Source organism: Pangasianodon hypophthalmus, chromosome 11 (genome assembly GCF_027358585.1).
Source record: "Pangasianodon hypophthalmus isolate fPanHyp1 chromosome 11, fPanHyp1.pri, whole genome shotgun sequence".
NCBI lineage: Eukaryota > Metazoa > Chordata > Actinopteri > Siluriformes > Pangasiidae > Pangasianodon > Pangasianodon hypophthalmus.
Window position 1 is genome coordinate 1629571 of NC_069720.1, and position 24955 is coordinate 1654525.

Here is a 24955-nt window from a genome sequence, read left to right on the forward strand (position 1 = left end):
AATGTTATGGAACATCCATGAAACAAGTTCTCAATAGCGTTAGAGCAGGAAGTCTGGGAAAGTCTGATTTCTGTTGTGGCTAGAAAAACATATTTTAGTGTTTACAATTAAAATTAATTAAGCCCAACTGCGCATTGTATTTAGTGCTACACAGTGTAATCACAACCTGCCCTGCAATATTAAAATAAATCTTGATGAGTCATGGTTAAAGATAAAGATAATATGGCCAAAAGTATTACTGCATTTACTTCTTGTTATGATCCCACCAATGCCATGATGTATCAAAACATCCACAAAATCTTGAAAATCTGAGAGATCAGAAACACTTTATTAGATTCTACATTTGCATATTGCAATTATCCGCCTGTTGTGGTTCTACAAAAGTCAATATTGTCACAATGATTAACAATCTTTATCCATTGCACAGTCTTACTAGCCTCAGGCTTCATTTTTCAACCTTTTAGAGAAGTTGGTTAGCTTTCGTAGGTCAAACAGAAGTAAAAATTAACGTCAGATTTACAAAAGTTTCACTAATTTTCTTCGTACTTCGTTCATGTGCGTATGTTAATAAACAACAATTAGCTGTAGATTACCAAGCACCTTAATGGTACATTTACATTTAACCCCACCCAGAAAACTCCATAAAAGGCAAAGAGAGCTGAAAATGACAAAATGACGACTAAATGGTGAAAGAGCACCTCCTAAGCTTTGCATGTGCAAAATCTTGCAGAACTAACTCCTCCTCCTCCTTTTATAGGGCGCCATTACTTTTGTACTAATTAAATGTCCTGAATTATTTGTCTTATTTACTTTATTTCATTAATACAGTATGAAGCAACTGAGTTTGATTAAATGTTCATTAAATTGGTGTGTTACTGAAATAAATGAGTGATTTAAACTTGACAGCATAATCTGAATATAAAATCGAAGAAACTCATCGATAATTATACGATTTGACGACGATCAATCGAGGTTCACATTACTGAGTCTCCTTATACGCACATTTACACAGGATTCAGGAATGAAACATAACATGCCAAAGTTTATGGAAAAAACTTAACAAACACCACATTTCTTGCGTAAATGCTTTCATGACAAAATTTGTTCGTATCCAATGAGACCCAATGACGCTATTTTATTACAAAAAAAAAACTCAAAAAAAATTTGAAAGCACACCATTCCAGCTCACACACAGATGTGATTAGCGCTCTTGTAAGTGTGTTTGCACTCACGTGTACACTACACTTGCACAAATTTGCTTTTCTGTCATTAGCAGAGCGTGGAAGTGAGTCGGTCCTGCACACTTGAGCGCAATCTGATTGGCTGATGACATCATTTTGTTCTTTAATACAAAACGACTGAGTTAGCATGAAAAGCACGATTCAATGTATACTATTATAGAATGTAATTAACAATGTGATGTCATGGAAATGTGACTGAAACGCGATTTTTAATATTTCTGTTTCTGTTCAAAAAGGATTCATTTTTGACATCACAACACATTTTCTGTCTCTTTTCTTAAAAAAAGAAGTTGTATGTAAATGTTCTCTCGTGTAGAGGATATAAAATTCGTAGCACCTTCAGGTCTGACCTTCTCTTTCTCTCTCTCTCTCTCACACACACACACACACACACACACACACGTCTACATGTTATAACAAGTCAATCAATAGTGCATTTGCCATTAGGTCTGTTGGGTATTTATGGAAATGCTTTACGCCAGCTTCTCATAAATAACTGTATCCTGATTATCCTGTCACATCATGTAATTTCTTTCCTTTCATTAGCTGTGTATCTATTCGAGGCGTCGTCTCATGATGTCTACAGATGATAAAACAGTTGTCAGGTCAGCAGGAGAGACACAGACACTTGTTGGTGTTTTTTTTAAACTGGGTGTCGTGGGAAATAAAAGGCTCATTTGTCATTGCCAGGAGTGATTTGTGCCGGGGGGTTAGCGGTCTGAAAGGGGAAGAACGGGAATGAATCATGCGACAGGGACGTTATGTTCATAGCTCCTGAAGCAGCCTGTCGTTGTGTCTCACGTCAATGAGTGTAAAATTGCACCGCTCACTTTAAAAGCTGTTGTTCCTGACGGCTTTATTGCCTCAGAGAGGAGTGAGCTCAAAGTTCATTCTGTGCATCATACCTGTTCATTTGGTCATTATTACGTAGTGAATCTTCTACAATTTTTTTACCTGTTTTCTTTTTTAAAAAAGAAATGACCTTGTTTTCATCTGTTCTTCCCAACAAATTAGAGACACTTCTACTTTTTAATGTGTGCAAATAAATCATCTCCAGAAAGCTTGACTCAATTCAGCATGGTGTGAGTGACAAAAAGCCAAACTAGAAGCAGAATATTTAAGCAACGTTGCTTTAAGTAAAGAATAAAACACTTGGTGTCATACATTTATAGGAACATAATCAGAGAAACAGTTACCTATAACAGTAAGTGTTTTATTCCTCCTGTACCACAGCAACATGCCAAAACAAACAGGTTTATTTATTTCTTAAATATGATACATCATACTTTTTAACCATTTAGAGTTACATTTAATGTTGCAAAAAATCCACGAAACAACCTGTGATTTGCAGCTGCACTACTGTCAGAGCTGCTGTTCTAGAAAATTAATCAACATCTTCTGACCAATCAGATTCAAGAAGTCAACAGCGCTGTTGAATAACTTCATTTAAACTTAACTTTGTTGACTAGAAATCAGGATCAGTACAGAATTCCTGTATTAGTTTATCCCTAATTATTATCCATGATATGATGATTATAATTATGGCTTTTAGGCTACAATGTGGAAATTTACAATCATTTACTATATGATTATCACAAAATAGAAAATAAACGTACCTAAATGTTTTACATTGTGTAAGTGTGATTAGACTCAGGCAGAATATATTATATCCCGTATTAAATGAATTCTAAATGAAAAGAAAAACAGTTCATCTGATTCGCTGTTACTCATCAATCAATATGGTGTTGAGTTCAACACTAAAACGTGCTACATGTCACTTTGAAGAAAAGTCACTTAGTGCATCACTAATTAATGATCCTTCAATGAAAAATGGTCAGCTGACTCAGTGTCCTTCTCCTCCAATCAATAAATCTGTCCATGGACATTACATAAAGGTGCAACTTATAAAACAGAGCACCTTCCTGAACAGATCCAGCACACTTTCTTTAAAAAAAAAAACCTAAAGTGCTCTTTAGTGTGGAAGCCGTTAAAGATTTTAAAAAGCTAGAACCGTTTACCATCAAAAGAACCCTTGAGGAACCTCTTTAACATCTTACCTGCCCTTCAAATCCAAGCTCCAAACTCCAAAGTTTCTTCTCAAGTTACTCTGAATCTTCTCTACCAACGTCCTGTTTCTGCTCAACCACATCCACGATCCAAAACAATCCACAATGGCATCTGAGTTTTGTCTGGAAAGGAACGAAGGTGAATGCCAACCCCTGACCCTCATGAGCCAGAAATATCCAGCGTCCAGCCGAGACCTCAGCCGTGACCTTTACCTACTACACGTTCGGATGTATTCTTGGAAAGTATGCGCTTTTTTTTTTTTTTTTGGCAGATGTCAAGTGCTAGATTCAGTGCTGTTACCTCCTCAGTCTCCGAAGTCTGGCCACTCTCACCCCGTCAGCACCTTCTCCACACACACACACACACACACACACACCCCCGAGGAGTGTTCAAAGAAACAGGGAAGAGACAGAGGACGGGAGGAGGGAGATGAAGTCTTTCAGGAATGTCTCCATCCATTACTCATGTTACACCTGCTGAAGGATCACTCACCAGTCCCGGTTAGCAGGAACTGATGATCTTGCTTAACAGATGCAACCGGAACCTTCCTGTGTGTGTGTGTGTAAGTGTGGAGCTCGGGGATCTGAGGCTTATCTGAGAAGACAACCGAACACACGAGACTGTTCACCGACCGAGCTCACGAGATTAACCAATTCCACAGTCTGAAACGCAGATGAGATCACCGAGCTTTAACACCATGACTTATCCTCTCACAGGGAAGGTTTCATGGAGTTTGTTATCTAACAATAGTACTTGAATATGTATTTTTTATATTTGAAACACATACACTTATTAAATAAAAGAATTTTTTTGTCTATGGTGTATTTAATAAATGTACTTTTTGCCAATGTTTTTTGTTCATTCTGAACTTGCTAGAAGTAAAATTTGCCTACACTCTAATGTTGTCTTTACTTAAACAATCAAGTAATCATGACTATTTAAACATTACTTAAAATGTTGCGTTTTGTGTCCATAAATCAAAAATCTAAGTTTGTTTAACTTATTTACCTACAAAATACATAAACATAAGATTTCAAGTGTTATGAACTCACAATCATGATTCATTAAACTAGTTCACTCTGGTCTGTCTTTGATGTGATTCAATATTTGATGTGACTTAAATATACAAGTTTTGGGAGACATCATTACTCAATTAAATGGAGGGAACGAGTTTACTCAATCAATAGAGTCCAGTCAACTTGTTAGGGTTTTCAGTGTACAGTATAACTCAAAATTACAAATCTGCAAAATAGATATGACAATATAATATTGATATTATGATAAATTATGTCACAATAAGCTTTTCTGAGATACAGATACAGCACAATTTTTTTTAAATAAATTTAATTATAAACTGGAAGCAGTTGATTTGATGTTCAAATTCAGTATTTAAGCTTTAAAATTGTAAAAATAAATAAATAAAATAAATAAATTTATGTTTTTACAGATTTGTAATTTTTCTCCTCCATTTCAAGTTTAAAGATATGTGTATTGTAAAAAATTAAATAAATAAATAAATAAATATAGTTTATGTTTTTAAATTATAGTATATAAGTAAATAAATAAATTATATTTAGTAAACATGTAATAAATATAATATAATAAATAAAATACATTTATTTTGTAGACATACTTTTTTTATTGCATTGCTGGAGGTTTTTAATCATAATATATACTGCGTATCAGAGAAATATCTTATAAGAAATGAGAACTGTGATACATTTTTGTCATCTCAAATCATTTTTTGTTTTTAGTTGACTTCACTAACATCACTAGCCAAATCCTTTTGCTAGTTACAGTAACTGTAGCTAAACTAAATAAACAATTAATGTCATTTCAATTTGAAGTTGTTGACTTGTGTAACGTTCCTCATTAATAACATAATAGTCCATTATTAGCAAATTAATGTATTGATGGCATTGGCATTGATGGAATTCAAACAGCTTAAATATACGAGGAAGATTATTTATAAGATTAATAAGATTAATAAGATTGTGGTATATTAATTATGGCACATTTCTGCAATGTGGACCTCACAAAAATCTGGATCCTGTTTACCTGGACGTGAATTACAAAAGAAGTAATTCTTCTGGATGTGAATTACAGAAGAAGATTCTGGAGGTGAGATGTGGAGATGAAACAGCCTAAATAAATCCCGAGTGAAACGAGAACTTATCACTCATCGCTCAGCAGTGTGGCATGATGCCACACAAGAGTCGAGCCTGAAATGTCAAAAAGACTCGACAGCATTCCCTGGTGGCCCCTGGAGGAAGAGCAGCAGGCTCCAGCTGATCATTCGAGCGCTCAGGCAGGCGGATGATTCATTCGGACAGAAATTACTCTCCTCTCAGCGCAGATATTTCACACCAGTTTTAATGCCTGCCCTGACAACCGCTCCAAGCTGGTAGTCCTCTGATCAGCCCTGCTTTAGTGAGTTGTGTGTGTGTTTGTGTGTGTGTATTAGAAGGCCAGAGAGCTAAAGCTGTGCACAATTAAGGGTATAAATTGCACCAATCAGCGGCACCATTACAGCGTGTTCCAGCAGTCGCAGTCACTGATGTTCTGTGCACTTTATTGTGCCGTGCTGCACATACTGTACATCCTGTATTCCACTTGTATATGAATCATCACGGGGCCAAAGTTCAGGAGGGTGAAATGTTTTCAGACGTCGCTGCACAGACTTTACAATCTGCACCCGAGTGAAACGCCGCCCTTTCACTAATACAACACTAACACAAATGACCTTATAAACAACTGCTTCTAAAAGGTCTCTGAGGCTGCTTTCACACACACACACAATTTAGTCTAGTTGAATCAAAGCCTGCTGCGTTTATCCCATCAATAAAAAGTGGTTAGGTTCAGCAGGAACCAAATAACCAGTCCAGGAACCTTCATGTGAACACTGTTCAACCCAGAGTAGACTCGAATGCAGGAAACAAACACACACATAGACGTATCTGGAACGTTTAGTTGATTCCTAACTGCACTTATGAAAGGTTACTTCATACTTTTAATCCATTTATAGTTACATTTAATGTTCCATGAAACAAATTAGTTCCTGTTGTCATTTACGTTATAGCAGCTATAAACGATCATTCCCTCACCAACATCTCTTTTTTCTCTCAGTTGAAGTTAATAAGACAGAAAACGCTGCTTGTTACCGAGAAACTGCAAAAAGCGTAAATTCATCCGTCCTGAAGATGTCGAAAAACCTAAACTTACAGCTTTACCTCTGAATGTTACAAAGCACTGACACTGGAGACTCCTTCCATAAATGTTAAATAAATGTCTCCTCACCGATCAATGATTACACACGTATTTTAATCTGTTTATGAATAAGCTGTTACTGTAGAAAGATAGCGTATTAGAACAAGCGCGTTAATATATGGGATTTTATTATTTATTTGAAAAATTATCTAGCTTTCTGTTTCACAAAGAATGTGTGCCCGTTTAAGCCATTTTAGGAAACAATCATGTCTGGGGCTGTAAAGCTCAAAACCACAATCCTCATCTTTCACAACAAAGGCCTTTCATTATTAGTCATTATAATTCTCCTCAGCAGCACAGAGAAACATGTGAGCCGTCCCCAGATTCTTGTCATAGTCTGAATCGCAAAATCCCACTAACCAAACAGTGGAAAGTCGGAACAAACAGAACACATTGTTTACAAGCGAGAAGCCTCGACTTCACAAGCTGCTCCATAGCAGAAGTCCTTTTTCTTTTTTCTTTTTTTTTACTTATTTCTCCTTCGAGGCTTCTGAAGGGCAAAGACGAGTTCTGGTGCAATTTAAAATGCAATCTCTGTCTGCTGGGAGTTCCATTTTTTTTTTGACAGAATGCAGTAGATATTCTGTCATCTCTGTTTCAGCACTGAGGAAAAAATTGAGCGAGCTCCAGTTAGAGGTTATTGGAGGACTCAGATACTTATAGAGTCTGCTATAGTTTAAGAAAAAATGGAAAAAGAAAACTTTTGATTTTGAAAGACACCAGAGATAAAGAGCTGCATTGATCTTAACCACGTTACCTTTCCTCAGCCGTGGAGCTCTCTTCCACTTCCTCACTGATAGCTTCCAGATGAACCGGCACTTCCTCTTGATCCTGATTAACATCTTGCAGAGGTAAGCAGCCGCAGCAGATGCCCATGCTGACGCTAGATCCCGTGCCACCTCTGCCCAGGGGTCCGCTGCGTCTGCTCTCTCGCTCCGTATCTGCTCGCTCGCCCATGTTGTTTAAGGCACATCGTTATGGTGAATGCACATCATCTCGTCTGTGAATGTCAATGCCTTCTGCAAGGGCTCTGGGGGTTAAATATCACCCATTTAATCATGGTTGATGGAACGGCCTCTGAGTGTGAGACACAGGAACCTACTGTGTCCTCCCGTCAATCCCGTCTTTGTTTTTTTTTCTCCACGCTGCCCCATTCTCCGTATACTATTATTGCCCACCGAGTACAAAACAATGTGTTCTTAGCCTGGCATGGCCTTCATCGCTCATGGTGGATGTGATGGTGCCATGACACTGCTGCTGTTGCTGCTTGGTGGACAATATGACACACTTCCTCTAATAAACCAAACTGAAATTCTAGTTCAAGCTAAAAATTTCTCAGTTTCATTCATAATTTCTTCAGCATCCTGGGTGTTTACTTTTTTAAAGTGATGTCTGCGAGATAAATGGTGCAGGAAGTGAATTGTGAGCTAGCATTTCTGCTCAAACCCCCCCTCACTTTCTCACTTTCTCACCTCCTGGCCCGTTTGGTCCATTGCGGCTTCACTGCGCACGAGCCCCACTGCAAAAGGGAAATCATTAAGCAGTCCTGTCACAGCGTAAAGGGTCCTGCCTCCTCCTCCTCCTCCTCCTCACTGAAAAATGCAGTATAATCACTTTAGCCCTGATTCTCCTCCTCACACAGCACAGAGAAGTGAGAGAGGTAGAGAGAGGTGGCTAAAAAAAAAAAAAAAAAAAAAAACACCGACGCAAACACCCTGCAGTAGACAACCAACACCAAAATTTTATCCTGATGCAAGTTTAAATGCTACCAAGCATCAGGCAGCTGTTACTCAAATATGCACAAGAGTGTAATAAATGTGGTTAAAAAGAAGAAGAAGAAGAAGAAGAAGAGCAAGAAGAAGAAGTTTTCCACAAAAAAACCTAGCGTATATCAGCAGACTTTTTTTTTTTTTTTCAGGTGTCCACCACGCAACAGTAAATAAATAACATTTATGGCATTTGGCACAACAAGTTCAATGAGATGCTGCTTAATAATTAGTGCCTCCTCTGTTTTTTTGCAACTAAACAGATCACAGAGATCCCGCCTTCTTGTTTTCTATTGGCTCACAAGACCGATGCATGCAAATTCACCGTTTAAGTCGGCTACTAGCTGAAAATAACCACTACCAGAAACAAATACGTCTTTCATGTCAGGTGAATTTTATTCACGTTTGGTCTGGGGGAAAAAAAGCAGAAAAGCAGAGTTTTCAGGGGGCTTCTGCATCGCTGTAGCAATGGGTCAATAATATAAAGCTGCAGGACACTCAACAATATATCATCAGCATATCAAAAGCAGATTTGGATGCTAAACTTACTGAGAGTGTCTCTCAATGTGCTCTTTATTAGTTGCAGCAAATGAAGCCCTAAAGCTTTTTAGACCAATTAAGTGAATAAAAAATTAGGGAAAAATAGGGACAAGCTGTGCATGTACGTTTTTTTTACGTCATGGACTACAGGAGGAGCTTTCAAAAATTACTGAGGCAAAAAAGTGCTGAAATATAGTAATTTCTCTCTACTTCAATCCTGGTTCATAGTATCCATATAATAAACACAGTAAAGCCATCACGACTGACTAAAGTCCAAAACCCTGACATCTGACAGAGATACGGTCCTTTTATACGCCTTGGGTTACTGCTGTATCTCGGCCAAGGTGAACTTCTGACATTTTTCTGATTAAAGCCTTTTGTATGAAGGAGTTTGATAACTGGCTGCCTTCAAATCGAGTTTAATCACGCTGCAGAAACCGAGGCAAAGACGATAAGATGTTTTTTTATGGATAAAATTATGAATGAACTTAAAGTTTCTCTGCAAGCATAGCACGAGTGCTCCGTCAGCTTATCCTTCAAACAGTGGGCACGTTTTCTTTATCGAATTAACAAAATTATTGGCATTGTTTTAATAATTAGACAAATCAAAACAGTTCATTAAAAGTATGATCAAATCAGCTACATCCCAAGCACTCATTACAAGTTCATGACATCGATTTAGTATATTATGGCTTCATTAAGTTAAAAAAACAATACAATGGAAAAATAACAGGATGTGCTGCATCAAGTGCTATTTTATGCGTTGCTGAATAATGAGTGTGGATGCAATTTTGCTAATTTTAAACCAAATTTGCAGGGATAATGTGATCATTACAACTAGGACTATTCATGCAGCAATAGATACTCTAAAGTCCGCATTTTCTATCCCTGGATGTTTTAGGGTTTAAATGCGAGTGGTTGTGTTTAAAGGCTGTGGGCTAGACGCCACTGAAAAAAACTCGTCTTGGACGCTGCTACTGAAGAAAAATCTGGTACAATCGGAGGAGTGAAAGACATGCAGGTGATTTTAATAATCTGAATGTGAAGCTCAGAAAATCCACTTAAGCTTGTGTGTAACTCGACTCTGAATACAAGGAACTTTTCCTGCATAAATATTGACTGGATTTTTGAACTTAAGTCGCTCGCACTGCAGCTTGACAAACCCGTGTTTGTTTACATGCCGTATATGATTATGTCTGAACACACACACCTACACAGGCATGCGTACATGCTAAACGACTTGCACTACAGATGTGATTGGCTGGCCTCAGACACACCCATTTGCAAATGAATTAAATGGAAGCAGTGTTATAGTATAGCAAGCTCAACTTGTTCTGTTAGTTATGACCGCCCAAGGCTTTAGTCAGAAACAGCTCTTAATGTCAGACTGATGTTATGATTAAGCCATCAGTTGAGCTTATTTTCCCTCTGAATGATTTTCAGTGCTCATAAGAAGAATATTAGACTCATAAGAAACTCAATACAGATCCAACACACATAGAGTTTAACCAGAAACAGAGACAAAGAAAAAAACCCAAGAAGTAATAAAACTGAGCTGGAATGTAAAATCCATTTAATTTCTGAAAACAAAAAAAACATGTTAAATTAACCAAACAGCAATCAAAATAATAATTAACCCCTAAAGCTTAATATTCAATATTACTATTTAATAACTAGTATAAATTTGCATTAAAGGCTGATAACCCAATTTAGCATGATTGGAAAACTTTGTGTGAATTTGAGTGAATAAAAAACAGCAGCTAGCATGATTTTGCGTGATTATAAAATGACTGCTAGCATGACTTGGTGAAAGGAAAATAGCCTCTAGCATAATCTGGTGTGATTAAAAACAGCAGCTACTGTGATTTTCCATGCCTAGAATACAGCTCCTAGCATGATTTGATGTAACTGAAAAACAGCTGCTAGCATTGTGTGATTGAAAAAGAGTTGTAAACATGGTGTGGTGAAAGGAAAATAACTTCTAACATGATTTTCTTTTTTGTGAATAAAAAAAATAGCAGCTAGTTAGCAGCATGATTTTGCATGAACAGCAGCTAGCATGATTTTGGGGGAAGAAAAACTGCTAGCGTGATTTAGCAGGACTGGAAAACAACAGCTAGCATGATTTTGTGTGATTGAACAACAGTGATTAGAATGATTTAGCATGATTTAAAAATACTTGCTACCATAAAACAGCAACTAGCATGATTTAGTGAAAGAAAAACAGTATCTAGCATAACTTGTCTGGTTACAAAACCATACCTGGTGGGATTTTGCATGACTGGAAACAACTAGTCCAATTCTGGGTGATAGAAAAATAGTTACTAGCAAAATTTGGTGTGATTATAATACAGTTGCTAGCATCATGTGGTTGTAAAAACAGCTGCTGTGGAAAACATGTTTGAAAAATGGCTGCTAGCATGATTTGGTTTGAAAATTAGAAAACAGCAGCTATTGGTGTTTTGCATGATTGGAAAAGCATGACTTAATGAAATAAAAATACCTTCTATTATGAACCAGCTAGTGTGATTTAGCATGATTGGAAAACAGCAGCTAGCATGATTTTGTGAAAGAAAAACAACTGTATGTGATTAAAAGCTAGCTGCTAGCTGATTTCAAGTGATTAGAAAACAGCAGTTTTTGTTTTTTTCTTTGAAAGACAGGTGCTAGCATGATTTTGTGTGAATAAGAGTTGCTAGCATGCCCCCAAATGAACAGTGGACCATAAATCTGTGCTGCTAATATGACAAAAACACTGCTCCATTAGCAGAGCGAGAGATTAGCGCCTTTAGAGACCTCACAGCCCTTTAATCACATTTTTACGTTCACACTTTACACATTGTACATGGCTAATTGGTGTATTCTGCCTCAGGTGCTACACAGAAACAGATTACAGAGAACAACACATGAACGACTCAGTAGAAACTTCTTTTTTTTTCTCTCTATGCAAGAGCGAGTTTAGCTAGCGTGGGACAACCTAAGTGAAATTTGCATACAGGGTCAGTCAGTCAACGTATCGTCGCAGTCTCATGGAAATTAAACACCTGGGATGTAAACCAAAACCCTAAGGAAATAAAATCTCTAAGAGATGTCATTATTATCTCTGTAGTTTCTCCTAAATATCAATAACATCAGAGCCTTGCATAAGTATTCACCCCCTTGAAATTTTCCACGTTTTTGTGCTCTGAAATGGACTTAATTGCATTTTTGTCATGAATCTACACAAAGTTGTTTGCATAAGTGATTGCACAAGTATTCACCCCCCAACCCCCAAACCAGCACCCCTTCCTCCCCTCCCTAGTTGTTGTGAAAACCCCAACAATAGCTCAGTCACCATCAGAAGTCACATGATTAGTTGAACAGAGTCGACCTCTGTGTCAGGTGACTTCAATATAAATACACCAGTTCCTGGAAAGTTCCCCCAAAGTTTGTTTGGAGAACATACCTAAACAAACACTACCAAATTTAGTATAAGAATACTAATATATTTGGAGAGATGTACAGAATTCTGTGTTAATATGCCTGTCAGTAAAACAGTTACACTAGAGCTATTATTCTGTCCATAGAATAGCATTAAGTTACGTTGAACGTAACAATTTCAGACGAGATTTTATTAAGATTTCGGTGCAGTGTGACAAATAATAATCTTAAAGTAGTGCTCTAATCAGATAGTCCAAAACTCAGAAAAATCTCATCTCATCTCATTGTTTCTCCTGAGCAATTCTTTGACAAATTTGTCACCTAAATGAAAAACAAGTCAGAACCATTTTTTAAAATCTCCTGAGATCTTAAAGAGAAACCTTTTCCGTTAAAAAAAAAAAAAGTATTCCTCCGGGAAAGAGACAAAAGGAATATTGTCCCGACAGGACTCCATTGTAGAGCCGTGTCTTTGGGGAGCTATAGGATTGCAGTGGTTCAATGCAGCTTGACTTGCGCAGGTATCCGTTTGCGTGGCTCGAGGTGAAAACGCTTTCAACTCCTCGCACAAGTGGAGCGTTAGACATTCCTGTGTGACTTTCCACATCAGTCACAGCTGCACTATGGAGAACATTCCAGAAAAAAGTTTCCCGGTCAAACTAGGGATCACACAAAAAAAAAAATGCTGTTAAATTATACTACTAAAAATTAAAATTGCCTCATTGGTGTTCAGGAATGTGTGTATGGGGTGCGCTGGTGGACGTTTTGATGGGTGATGGGTGAGGGGGGAGAGAGAGGAGGTAGGGGGGCGACAAGAGAGCGGTTTTACTACGCTTGCTCAAGCTTAACAGTCCCTCCATTGTGCCACGGCGCTTCTCATTTCCAGCAGCCTGCTGCACCAGAAACAGGCCGTTGTCAGGGAAGCGACATGTGGACTTGGACCGGGCTAAGCCTCTTCAGCACACAATGGGGATGGGGTGGAAGGGGTGGGGATGGGGGGTCAGGACAAGAGTTCACCGCCGACTCACAGCGACTGTCAGCACTACTAAAGCTAATTCTGGCCTAAACATTCTACCTCTGCAACTTTATTACCAAAGTGTCCCAGAAAAACAAAAGAGCTAGTCACAGCTCAAGTCTCTTGTCCTTTTCATGATAATAATAACACAATCCCACCTATTATTTTAGTCGAATACATGTCCATGTCCTCCTGGCACTCTAATACCACTCAAATTAGCTAACTTACTTAGCCAGGTGCTAGAAAGCTAGTGTAGATAAGTATCAAAGTACCAGAGTCTCAGTTTGCATCATCATTTCATGTCAGTGTTCATGACTAACATTAGCTAAAGTTAGCAAGCTGGCTAGATAAATGCCAGAAAACTAGCACACACTGGTCCCAAAAGTGCAATTTCAGTAGGAGTCTCGAACTGCATCATCATTTTCTCAGTGTTCATTCAGTTTACGCCAAATTTGTCAGAATATAGTGTTACCATAAAAACCACCATCTGTTCATGACTAACATTAGCTAAGATAGCTAGTTGGCTAGTTAACTGCCAGTAAACTAGCACACATTTGTCACAAAAGTGCGATTTCAGTAAGAGTCTCGAACTGCATCGTAATTTTCTCGGTGTTTATTCAACAGACGCCAAATTTGTCAGAATATAGTGTTACCATAACAACCACCATCTGTTCAAGACTAACATTAGCTAAGATAGCTAGTTGGCTACTTAAGTGCCAGTAAACTAGCACACATTGGTCACAAAAGGTTGATTTCAGTAAGAGTCTCGATTTCCGTCATTTTCTCAGTGATTATTTAACAGCCAACAAATCTGTCAAAATACAGCGTTGCCATGACAACCACCATCTAAACACTAAAAATAAAACGTTTCATAGAAAAAAAGACTAAAATACTAATAAATATTATAAAATAGTATGATAAAAATGTTAAAATACTAATAACATTCTAAAAATACAAATTAAATAGAAAAATAAGATACTAAAATACAATTTAATTAGAAAAAAGCTGCAACAGAGTCAGGGGTCGAGGGTTGATGTAATAGACCACGCCCACTGTGAGTATAAATCCGAATACAGACACAAATATGGATTTTTTGAGCTCTGAACAGATACACACAGGACGAACAGTGGCTGTGAATAGGGGCGGAGTCATCCTGATAGAGACCACGCCCATCAGGATAGAAATATTTCATCATAGGATACGGGTGATCAATGAGAAGATCTTCAGGACTGATTTGCAGTGATGCTTCCATCTAAGAGGACAAAATAATTGCCCCCCGCCAACCGCATAAAAGAATCGTGGTCAGTTTGTCAGCCTAGGATCTAAAAATATCACCTCTGAGCTGTGAGGAGAACTTCCCGCTCATCAGAGACTCGAGTAAAGAGAAATTTCTCTGTGTCTCTTAATTATCTGAGCGCAGCAGGGACCGGGTTCTGGGCTCTGGGTTCTGCTGCGGCTCTGCACTTTGCCATTAGCTGTCATAAGCAACGAATTAAATAACTGGCAGCCACAGAGCCGGCAATAAATCAAATAAATTTCACATCCGGGATCCACCAGAATGCGGCACGCTCTCTTCATTAACCGCAGACGTAATGTTCACATCAGCAGAAGAAGAAAGGCCCTCAGGAGACGCTAACGTGCGCCTAGCGTGTGCTGTTTCCTGCACATTGCACCTGGATTGCATTTACATGTTCAAAAACATCTAAAAGTTTTATTGTGAGGAAACGAAACAGGTTTCAAATGAGCATAAACTTACACTTAGCTCCATCTATCACTGAAAAAGGTTAAAAATATAATATTAATTATACAATTATACATATAATTATTGTACTTTTACTCTATCTTTACATGCTTTTAATTATACATTTTATATTCGTATTGTATTTATATCATTTCCTTCTTTCTGTCGCTGCTATTATTTATTGCACAATTTTATTTTTGACTGCTTTTTCTTTATTTATTTACATTTTTTATTTCACACTGTGTAGCATTTGAAATGTATGAAATGTGTTGTATAAATTAAATATATTATAAATATATATTTATTCAATAAGTGATAACTAGATCTAACTTATTACATGGCATTCCACAACAATAAAAGTAACTACAAAAAGTATTATTTTATCATTTAAAAAATTGACAAAATGCTGTGGTATAAGAGGAATAAAGCACTCTGTGTCATGCTGTAATAGGAAAATAATAAACTTCTGGGTTAACAGTAACTCCCTGGCGTTGATTTTTTTCCTATAACAGCACAACATGGAGTCACTGTTTTGAAAAATAGCTTTTATTTATAAGATTATTTATTCCAGTAACTTTGCGTCATGAAGTGATGTAGCGCGTGCTTCTTATAGACCAACTCATCGATACTGAAATTCATTTCCAGCTAATTTTATTATCAAGTTTTATCAATTTTGTCGATTAGTTGTAGTGCTGCATAATACATATTATAGTAAGTATTATGTGCAGTTATAAAGCTTTGTAGAATGATGAGCTTAAGAGTTTAAGGGATTAAATATGCCACAAAGTTTAATTATTTTTAAAATGCCTGACACCCACATCCTGAAGCTGATTTTTCTTAAAGAGCATGCAATATGGAGAGGCATAAATTCTCTCCTGCTGTTGTGTTTCAACCTAAAAACAAATCCCATTTCCTTTCCCACTGATGTTAACAAGCAGAATGTGACACTGAGACAATGTACAGAAGCAGCGTACAGGATCCAAACAGGAACCATAAACCCCTTTAAGGCACGGACACGCACAATATTTCACCGCCGTGACATTTGTGCTGTCGTACATCTGAGAGCCGCAGTGTTGGGTTTTTGTGGGAGCGCACACTCGACACAAAGACTGCCTTCATGTGACCGGACAATAAAACTGTCAGCAATAATGCGGTTTCAAAATCATTTTCGCTGACCTTTATAAACTCGCCCGTTATTATGCGAATATTGTGGCTGTGTTTCTCACTGGTGAGCCGGACATTTTTTTAAAAATGTCTTTGAAAAAAAAGAAAAGATATAGTAGGGCTATTGACGTGCAAAGCTGCGGGTAAGCCACTAATGCACTCTGAGTCATGTTGAATAACAAAGCTACAACAATGTGCAGCCAAGAAAAACACAGCTCTTGGCAGTTGAGTGACTGCTTTTGCTGTGTGACGAAAATATTGTTAGAGAATCTGGATAGATTTATTTTATAAAGTTTTTTTAGTTAACACTTCTTTCTAGGACATGGTCCTTTTTCACTGTGGTTAACACTTTCTTACATTACCCACAATGCCACTCAACAACCTGCTAATAGCGGTGCAGTGGGATTCGGCCCTCGCTTCAGCTCTACCTAAAGAGAGCGATGCAGCGGCACTTTAGTCTTTTAGTCTGTCCAGCTTTCTCACCTCCTCACCTGTACACTCTGCTCAAACAGATCAGCTTGCAAAGCTTCAACTTTCACACTAATACCACCGTCAACGCCATCGCTGTCTAGCCGAGCCGAGTCTCTGGGAACATTTCCTCTACTTCTACCCCAGATTTCTTGTTCATATAACGTTAATAAAAGGTCAAAATGAGTCAGAAAAGCAGCTCTCGCTCTTGTTTTTATTAGCTAACAGCACAACCTGACTGTTATCACTTATATTCTGAAATTTCTTCTCCTATTAAACACGGTTTTAACTGAGGTAGTAATAAGAGCGGGCTGTAATGTCAGTAAGACACTTATAACTTCTTACAGAAATAACAAAACTACAGCACCATGCAGCAAATTAACACCAGAATCACTAAATACATCACAAATATTTCCATATAAACACCAGGGTAAAGGTTTCCTTTACAACAAACAAACAGAAGTGCAGCTTTATGTCGCTTTGCTCAGCTCACGGCCATGAACATGGTGGACGGCGGTTCGTTTGTCTTTTATAACAAACTATTACATATATTATAGATGTCTTTTATAAATGATGTCAAGGTTACATTTTCATAAAAGATACTCATCGTCTGCCACCACCCTCAAACTACAGGAGAATCTGGAAAGATGATGGTTTAATGGTTTAAGCGTAAAATCATGAAAATTTTGCAATCCTCAGGAGAATCGGTCCCAAAAGTGTCCTCTAGTGTCTCCCAGATAATAAAGCATTGTGATCGCTTCGTACCCTTCGTAGCCACACAGTCGAATTCGCAGCAGTTTTACGATGTTTTAAGACAAATGCATGAGCTGGCTCTGTAATCTTTCTCTCCTGAGGGAGAATCAGGTGACAGATTTAATCATTTATACCAGTAAAACTCTTCTTCTTATCAGCAACCTCCTGAAATAATACATTTTTATACAGGACACCTGATTTTTGCTTTTCTCTCACTAGTTTGTGTTGGATTGATGAGCATGATGAGATGTTTTGACAACTTTTTTTGAGCGAAACACAAGAAAAGAAAGGCAAAGAATGTTTCTTTCATCTAGTGTACACTACTTTATCTAGTTTCTCTAGTTTCTCTAGAGGATTATTTATCTATTCCAATCTCTAACATGATCACAATATGAGGTAACAATATTATTATTATTATTATTATTCCAGATGTTTGTGTTCCATTTGTTTCAGTTTGTGAACTTGTATAAATACAGAATAAAATCCAGACATGAACATTTTTAAGCTAAGCAAAGATTGAGACAGGACACGTCCAGCTTCTTGAGAGCTCTTGTTTCTCATGCGCACTTGCTGAAAGGGCTCAAGCAACCTTTCCAAAGCTAACAGAGAGAATAATCCGCATGTAAACACCCCTCCTCACCTCCTCGCCTCCTCGCCTCCTCGTCTGGGGCACTGCAGACGGGAAGGCGGTCAGCGCTACACCAGTAACTGCAGCAAGGCCCGGAGGAGGAATTTGCGCAGATGCGTTACAGTAGCACATGATGTTGGTTTATGATTAATGCTGGTGCTGTAGGAAATGAAAAGCAATGTCACAGGGGGCACAGGTGCTGTTTACTCCGAAACAAAAGCTGATTCTGGCACATTACACAAACACGCAGCAGAAAAACAAGCCTGCTGCTGTTATTAATGACTTCACGCTGAAATTATAGATAAAATAATCACGCATGAGCTCAGTGGTCAAGCCGTGAAGGACGTCTGGATGGTCCAGACGATGCAGCTTGGCTTTGATGTTTCTTTTTTTTTAATATAAAATGAAGACAAACGGTTAGAGTGACTTTGGTATGAACTGAGAATGTGATCGCGCCGTATATCTCTGTCATCGTAAATTCATACAGCCACATGACCGCCTACAATCAAACGGACACACAGGACAGGACACACAGGACAGGACAGGACAGGAACAACATGCAGAAAGATGGAGGGAGAGCAGAGAAGGTTTTGTACTTTGCTAAAATAACAGCATCGGAGCCATTTATTACAAGCGTGTTAAAGAAAAAACTTTAATTCTCTGTTCACCTTCAGTTACATCCGTGTTTTCTGATTCCTTTCCATCGTTATTCACCTCTAATCACAGATCACAGCAAACATTTTGTCAACACTATGCTAATCATATCCACCCATCACCGTTAGCATCACAATCCCTGACAATGAAGCATATGTTCTTTACTTTTCTCCTAAAATAATTCAAGACACGCTTTTTAAACACACATCTGATGTCCACAGCTGAAAGAGCAAAATAATCTGTTTTTAAAAAGAACAAAGATTTAAACTATTACCTAGGAACAGCTCTATAACCAAGCATAGACATGAATATGCAAATTGGGAATGTCCCCATGTCATGGAAAGCACTTAATATTGCTAACATTAGCTTATTTATTTCTTTCATTAATTGCTAGATAACTAGCTCAGTTTGTTACAAAGGGACATGAGTCATCATTACGGAGCCATTTTCTCATCGTCAGCAGTTCAAACCTGTCCGAATATGTTTCATCGTTACCATGACAACACGCAATCTGTTCACTAATCATTAACGTTAATGTTAGATAGCAAGGTAGCTCAAGATGTCCAGGGACACTTTAAGTGAGGAATACAACATGGCAGGGCCTTTATAGGAAAATAATCAACGATGAGGTGGTGTGATGAAGCGGAGTTACTGTTACTACAACACAGTTGATTATTTTCCTATAACAGCGCAGCCCGAAGTGTTTCATTCCTCTTATACCACAGCAATCTGCCAGCAATTAGATTTTTTATTTATTAAAGAATAACACATAATACTTATTATCCATTTATAGCTACACTTAATGTTGTGGCACGTCTGTGTAACAAGTTACGTTATAGCAGCTATAAACAATCGTTCGCTCACCAGCCTCCCTCTTTTTCTGTCTCTCTGCAGTTTTACCTCTGACACTTGAGACTCCTTCCATAAATGTTATATAAACATCTCCATCACCATATCAGCAATTACACACATTTTTAAATCTTTTTTACTTTTATTATTTTATTATTAATGGAGCATCTGCTGTATGAGTCCCTGTGAATGAACTGTTGCTATAGAAACGATAACATATTAGAACAAGAGCATTAATGTATATAAATAAACCTGTGATTTGCAGCTGCACTACTGTCAGAGCTGCTGTTAGAGAAAATTAATCAACACCTTCTGACCCATCAGAGCAGATTTTTACAGACCTGAACAAGAATTTTGGCTTTATATCTGTACACTGTGAATTTTGCTCCATAATGCAGTCACCTGCAGGACATTTTTACTGTTGTTTGCACGGTCTAGTTTTATAGCTGTGACTTTTGCACTTATGGTTTGTATTTAATGATATTAACCTGCATGTAGATGAGCTCTACATTTTAGCAAACACCAGAAGCAAAGTCTTGACCTGGCTCGAAGTGCTCTAAGGAAAAAAAAGACAACCTCATACTTCAAATAGCTGAAGTTCCACAGAATTAGCTTTAATACTCAGCTCCAGAATGGACTGTTTCTGGACGATTTTTGTTCTTCTCTTCTTTCAAAAGCAATCTGTCCTGTCACTGTTCACCAGCTGCATCTTCTCGTCCATTTCAACGCTATCAGTGGCTTTAATTTTGTCCATACACTCAAATATAAATATAATATATTATATTATAATCTAATGGAAGAAATGGGAACTCATTTTAGTTCGGTTTCACTCATATCTATTCAGAAGTAAAATCATGAGTCATTTTTTCACTCGATACAGAATGGTACAGCTGTAACACAGTAAATATTTAGTTTGAATGTTGGAGAGTCAGCCTTCATGCACATCTCCGTGTCAAAGATTATCACCAAAGTTAATTTTTCACTTTCTTGCTTTCGTTTTGAATAGCAGCGACTTGACCTTGAGCTCAAACTGGATATATGATTATGATATACGCTGATCTGTGCTTTATGTGAAATTGGTGCTGTAATACATTATAAATAAATGTTATACAATAAAATGTTATTTAAATATGTATGTGTACATTATACAGGACATTTCTTTAAAATCTTATAAAGAGATCTTATATCTTATCGTAAAAGAAATGTTATGAAAGATATTATACTAACAGTGCAACGGATGAGGAAGTCCACTACGTGTGGAAGTTTGTGACCCGGATTTTGTTTAACGACAGATAAAAGAAACAACAAAAAGCCAAAATGGATGAAATTACACTCGGGCTACAGCTACAGCAACTGGACCAACACATTATCTATAAATTAAATTATCTATAACATCAGAAGTGTGTATCAGCACCCAAACAACAATTTGTGTCATAATAATAATAATAACAATAATAATAATAATAATAATAATGACCACAGAGAAAAAATCTTTCAAAACTTGCACATATAGTTATACACATACACTATATCACGTCTTTATACATCCGATGCTGATGTCATAACTCAAACCGAGGGGCGTGGCCACATGATACCAAGCAAGAGAGCCAATCAGTGAGTTCTTTTTAGCATGTGAGTGACTTAACGTTCATCACTTATACACACTGCAACTGACAAATTAGTATTCCTTCCCTAGGTGCTTTATCCTGATCAGGGTCACACGGGGTTTGGAGCCTATCCCAGGAAAAACACTGAGCCTGGGACGGGAATGGGACACCCTGAATGGGAAGCAGGTTGAGCACAGGACATACACACACACACACACTCATAATTAGGAGTCGCCAGAATGTCTTCTGGGAGGTAGGAGGAAACCGGAGAACTTGGAGAACACGCAAAACTCCACACAAACACAGTAACCGGAGCTCAGGATCGAACCTGGAACTCCACCATGCCGCCCAGTTCTAACTCATTAGAAAGTGTTATCTTGCTTTACAGATTTTTTTTTTTTTCAAATTTACTTTATTAAACACCCCTGAGCTCGGGTTTAAGCCTGTTTGGAGGTTCACATGTTCTCCCTGGGTTTGTGTGAGGTTCCTCCAGGTTCTCCAGTTTCCCAAAAACATGCCTCGCTCCTAGCGTTCCCGGGATACGCCCTGGATGAGACGCCAGTCCGTGATAGGACACCATGAACATCTGCACACACACTGACACCTACCGGGGTGATATGATGATATAATATCCATACTGTGATCAATTATATCGTGGATATTGTGATATTACTTTCTAATATTTTTTAATAAAGCCATTACACACTGATTAGAAGCGGCTGATCCGATGCTAAAGTTTTGTACAGAACAAAGTTTAGTTTATTATTTGAATTTTTCCTTCCCAGTCATTTTTGTAGATATTTGATACAATTATCATTGGAATCAGTTGTATAGTTTTTTAATGCAACCATTTTACTGGCTCATGTATGGTATAAACATCTTCAAGTATCGTGATGTGATATTTTGTTCATATCGCCCACCCTTAGTCGAGAACTGATCAACTGGATCCGTTCCTGATCAAATGGATCCATTCCTGATCAAATGGATCCATTCCTGATCCCCACTGGTTGTAATAAAGCCTCTTTGTGTATTTGTGTTGTAATGATGGCTAAAGCACATGGACACACGGACAAATCTTGCACTCAGAGCTACACACAGAGCCTGTGGCACCTCCAGAGCAGTGAAGCCCGTCCTGCAACAGCACACTGCGCATCTCCAGCGCTCCTTCCTCAATCCGGACCTGGCGGGAGGCGCTGATGCAGAAAGCAATGCAGCTCCACTTCCCCCCCCCCCCCCCCCCCCCCCACACACACACACACACACACACACACACACACTCCCTTCAGTGTAAATACAGGCGAAAAAGCTCTTACTTGATGAAGTAACTCGCGCCTTCTGCTGTGAATCCTTCCTCCCATCCCCGCGGTAAATCTGCACGAGGACAAAAACACACAGTATCTTTAAGCTGCATAGAGTTTAATCACACACACACACACACACACACAGGCACTGTTTATTCCACTCGTGTGAGGACTAAACTGGAAACGGAACGCCTTTGATGTTTTGGTTTGTTTTTTCATTTTGTTTGTTGTTGTTTTTGATGTTTCGAATCTTTGCAGTGTTTCACTTTGAAGTGTTCCGCATCAAACACACTCCATCTTCCCGGAATCTTTTGATCGTGTGTTACTGAGTTAATGAAGTGACTGAAAGGCTGCAGAGGGGAAGTTGGAGTTGAGTCGGAGCACCAGCACTCGGATGGGTCCTACCTGATCGGATCATGTGGCCCGAGTTGACAGGTTCTCCTGTGCGGGGATGGAGCCAAGTGGTGCTGCGAGTTTGGTCGCTGGAAAAATGAAAGGAAAACACACACACCCACACCCACACACACACACACACACACACACACCTGTTAGGCTACAAGATCGACGCAAGAAATGCGCATAAGCAGCCAAACGATCCGTCACAAAAACAAAACGATCCATAAAACGATCCATTGACTCACTTGATGAAAAACACTCGTCCATCTCTGCACACTCCGTAAGACCAGTGCTCAGGTAGAGTGTCCCGGCCGAGAGGAGCCGCCATGATCCCGCTTCACTCTTCTTTCATTCTTCTCTGCTCTGTTAAAGGGGAAGCGCAAACTCCTGGCGGCCAGTGGTGTTGGGGAAAAAAAAAAAAGTGAGTCGATTATCAGGAAAAAAAAGACTCACAAAACCAAACAAGGCGTTAATAATAATAATAATAATAATAATAATGATAATAATAATAATCTGTCCTTGATGCTGTGTTCTCTCATCAGGACTGAAACTTACTCCTATGAATCAACCTGTTAATAACTAACCTAAACTCCACTAACCTCCACCTCCATCCACTCACTCACTCTCACCATCATTAACTCCTCACTAATCATTTAGCATGACAGGTTATGATTGGTTAAGGTTACAGACAGGGGGCGGGGCTAGCGGCTGTGTTTTTTTTAAAACACTTAATCCCCGACTTTATTAAAATATTTCATGTTCTTTGCATATTTGAGCCTGAATAATTCCACACTGGAACTCTTAATCCTCTGCATAGGTTAGGTGAGTTTTTGTTTTTAAAGTGTGCATTTGCGACTCCTAGTGGACGGAAATTGAAAAAAAAAAAAAAGAGAGAGAAAGTTATACAATTTTTTTTTTTTTAAATATTCTGCTGAATTTATTATTAAAGTTATCTGGTCATGATTTGGTATAATCTCCGGTAGTGTCCACACCCCTGACCTCCTTGTTATCCGTCAGAAACTCATCTTAGTATTGATTTTTTCTGAAGGAAAAAAAAAGGTTTAAAGTTTCTTCAGGCACCATCTTATAAATACTCTGATTTAAATCACCTTTACTCAGTTCATTACTGCTGCTCTCTCAGTTACTTCATACATTAGTAGTAGTAGCAGCAGCACGAGTAGTACTAGCAGTAGCAGTAATAGTATCAGTTGTAGCAGAAGTAGTAGTAGTAGTAGTAGAAGTAGCAACAGTAGTAGTAGTAGCAGTAATAGTATCAGTTGTAGCAGAAGTAGTAGTAGTAGTAGTAGAAGTAGCAACAGTAGTAGTAGTAGCAGTAATAGTATCAGTTGTAGCAGAAGTAGTAGTAGTAGTAGAAGTAGCAACAGTAGTAGTAGTAGTAACAACAGCAGTACCAGCAGTAGCAGTAGCAGTAGTAGCAACAGCAGTAGCAGTAGTAGTAGCAACAGCAGTAGTAGTACCAACTGTAGTAGCAGTAGTAGTAGCAACAGCAGTACCAGAAGTAGCAGCAGTAGTAGTAGCAACAGTAGTAGCAGTAGTAGTAGTAGTAGTAGTAGTAGTAGCAACAGCAGTAGCAGAAGTAGTAGAAGTACCAACAACAGTAGCAGAAGTAGTAGAAGTAGCAACAGCAGTAGCAGTAGTAGTAGAAGTAGCAACAGCAGTAGCAGTAGTAGTAGCAACAGCAGTAGTAGTAGAAGTACCAACAGTAGTAGTAGTAGCAGAAGTAGTAGTAGCAACACTAGTAGTAGTAGTAGTAGTAGCAACAGCAGTAGCAGAAGTAGTAGAAGTAGCAACAGCAGTAGCAGAAGTAGTAGAAGTAGCAACAGCAGTAGCAGTAGTAGTAGAAGTAGTAGAAGTAGCAACACCAGCAGCAGTAGTAGTAGAAGTACCAACAACAGTAGCAGAAGTAGCAGTAGTAGCAACAGCAGTAGCAGTAGTAGTAGAAGTAGCAACAGCAGTAGTAGTAGTAGTAGTACTAGCAGTAGTAGTAGTAGTAGTAGTAGTAGTAGTAGTAGCAACAGCAGTAGCAGAAGTAGTAGAAGTAGCAACACCAGCAGCAGTAG

General features: G+C 38.3%; 1 protein-coding gene across 14 annotated transcripts in view; it reads right to left on the reverse strand.

Moving 5' to 3' along the window:
• plekha7b (pleckstrin homology domain containing, family A member 7b) overlaps positions 1-23397 on the reverse strand; it is a 119947-nt gene extending 96550 nt beyond the window's left edge. For 4 of the 14 annotated variants that reach the window (XR_008302590.1, XM_053237908.1, XM_053237902.1 and 1 more), the window contains exons 1-3: positions 23120-23394; positions 22884-22960; positions 22491-22548 (exon numbers count right to left, since the gene is read on the reverse strand). Coding sequence is in view for 13 of the 14 variants with exons in the window: in XM_053237902.1 (XP_053093877.1) it covers positions 22491-22548; positions 22884-22960; positions 23120-23202 (218 nt within the window). In the remaining variant the exon portion in view is untranslated. Of the gene's footprint in view, positions 1-3298; positions 4178-7332; positions 7867-22490; positions 22549-22883; positions 22961-23119 lie in introns of those variants that run through there. The other 10 variants (XM_053237905.1, XM_053237899.1, XM_053237895.1 and 7 more) reach the window with 8 other exon arrangements.
• Positions 23398-24955: the final 1558 nt, after the last annotated feature.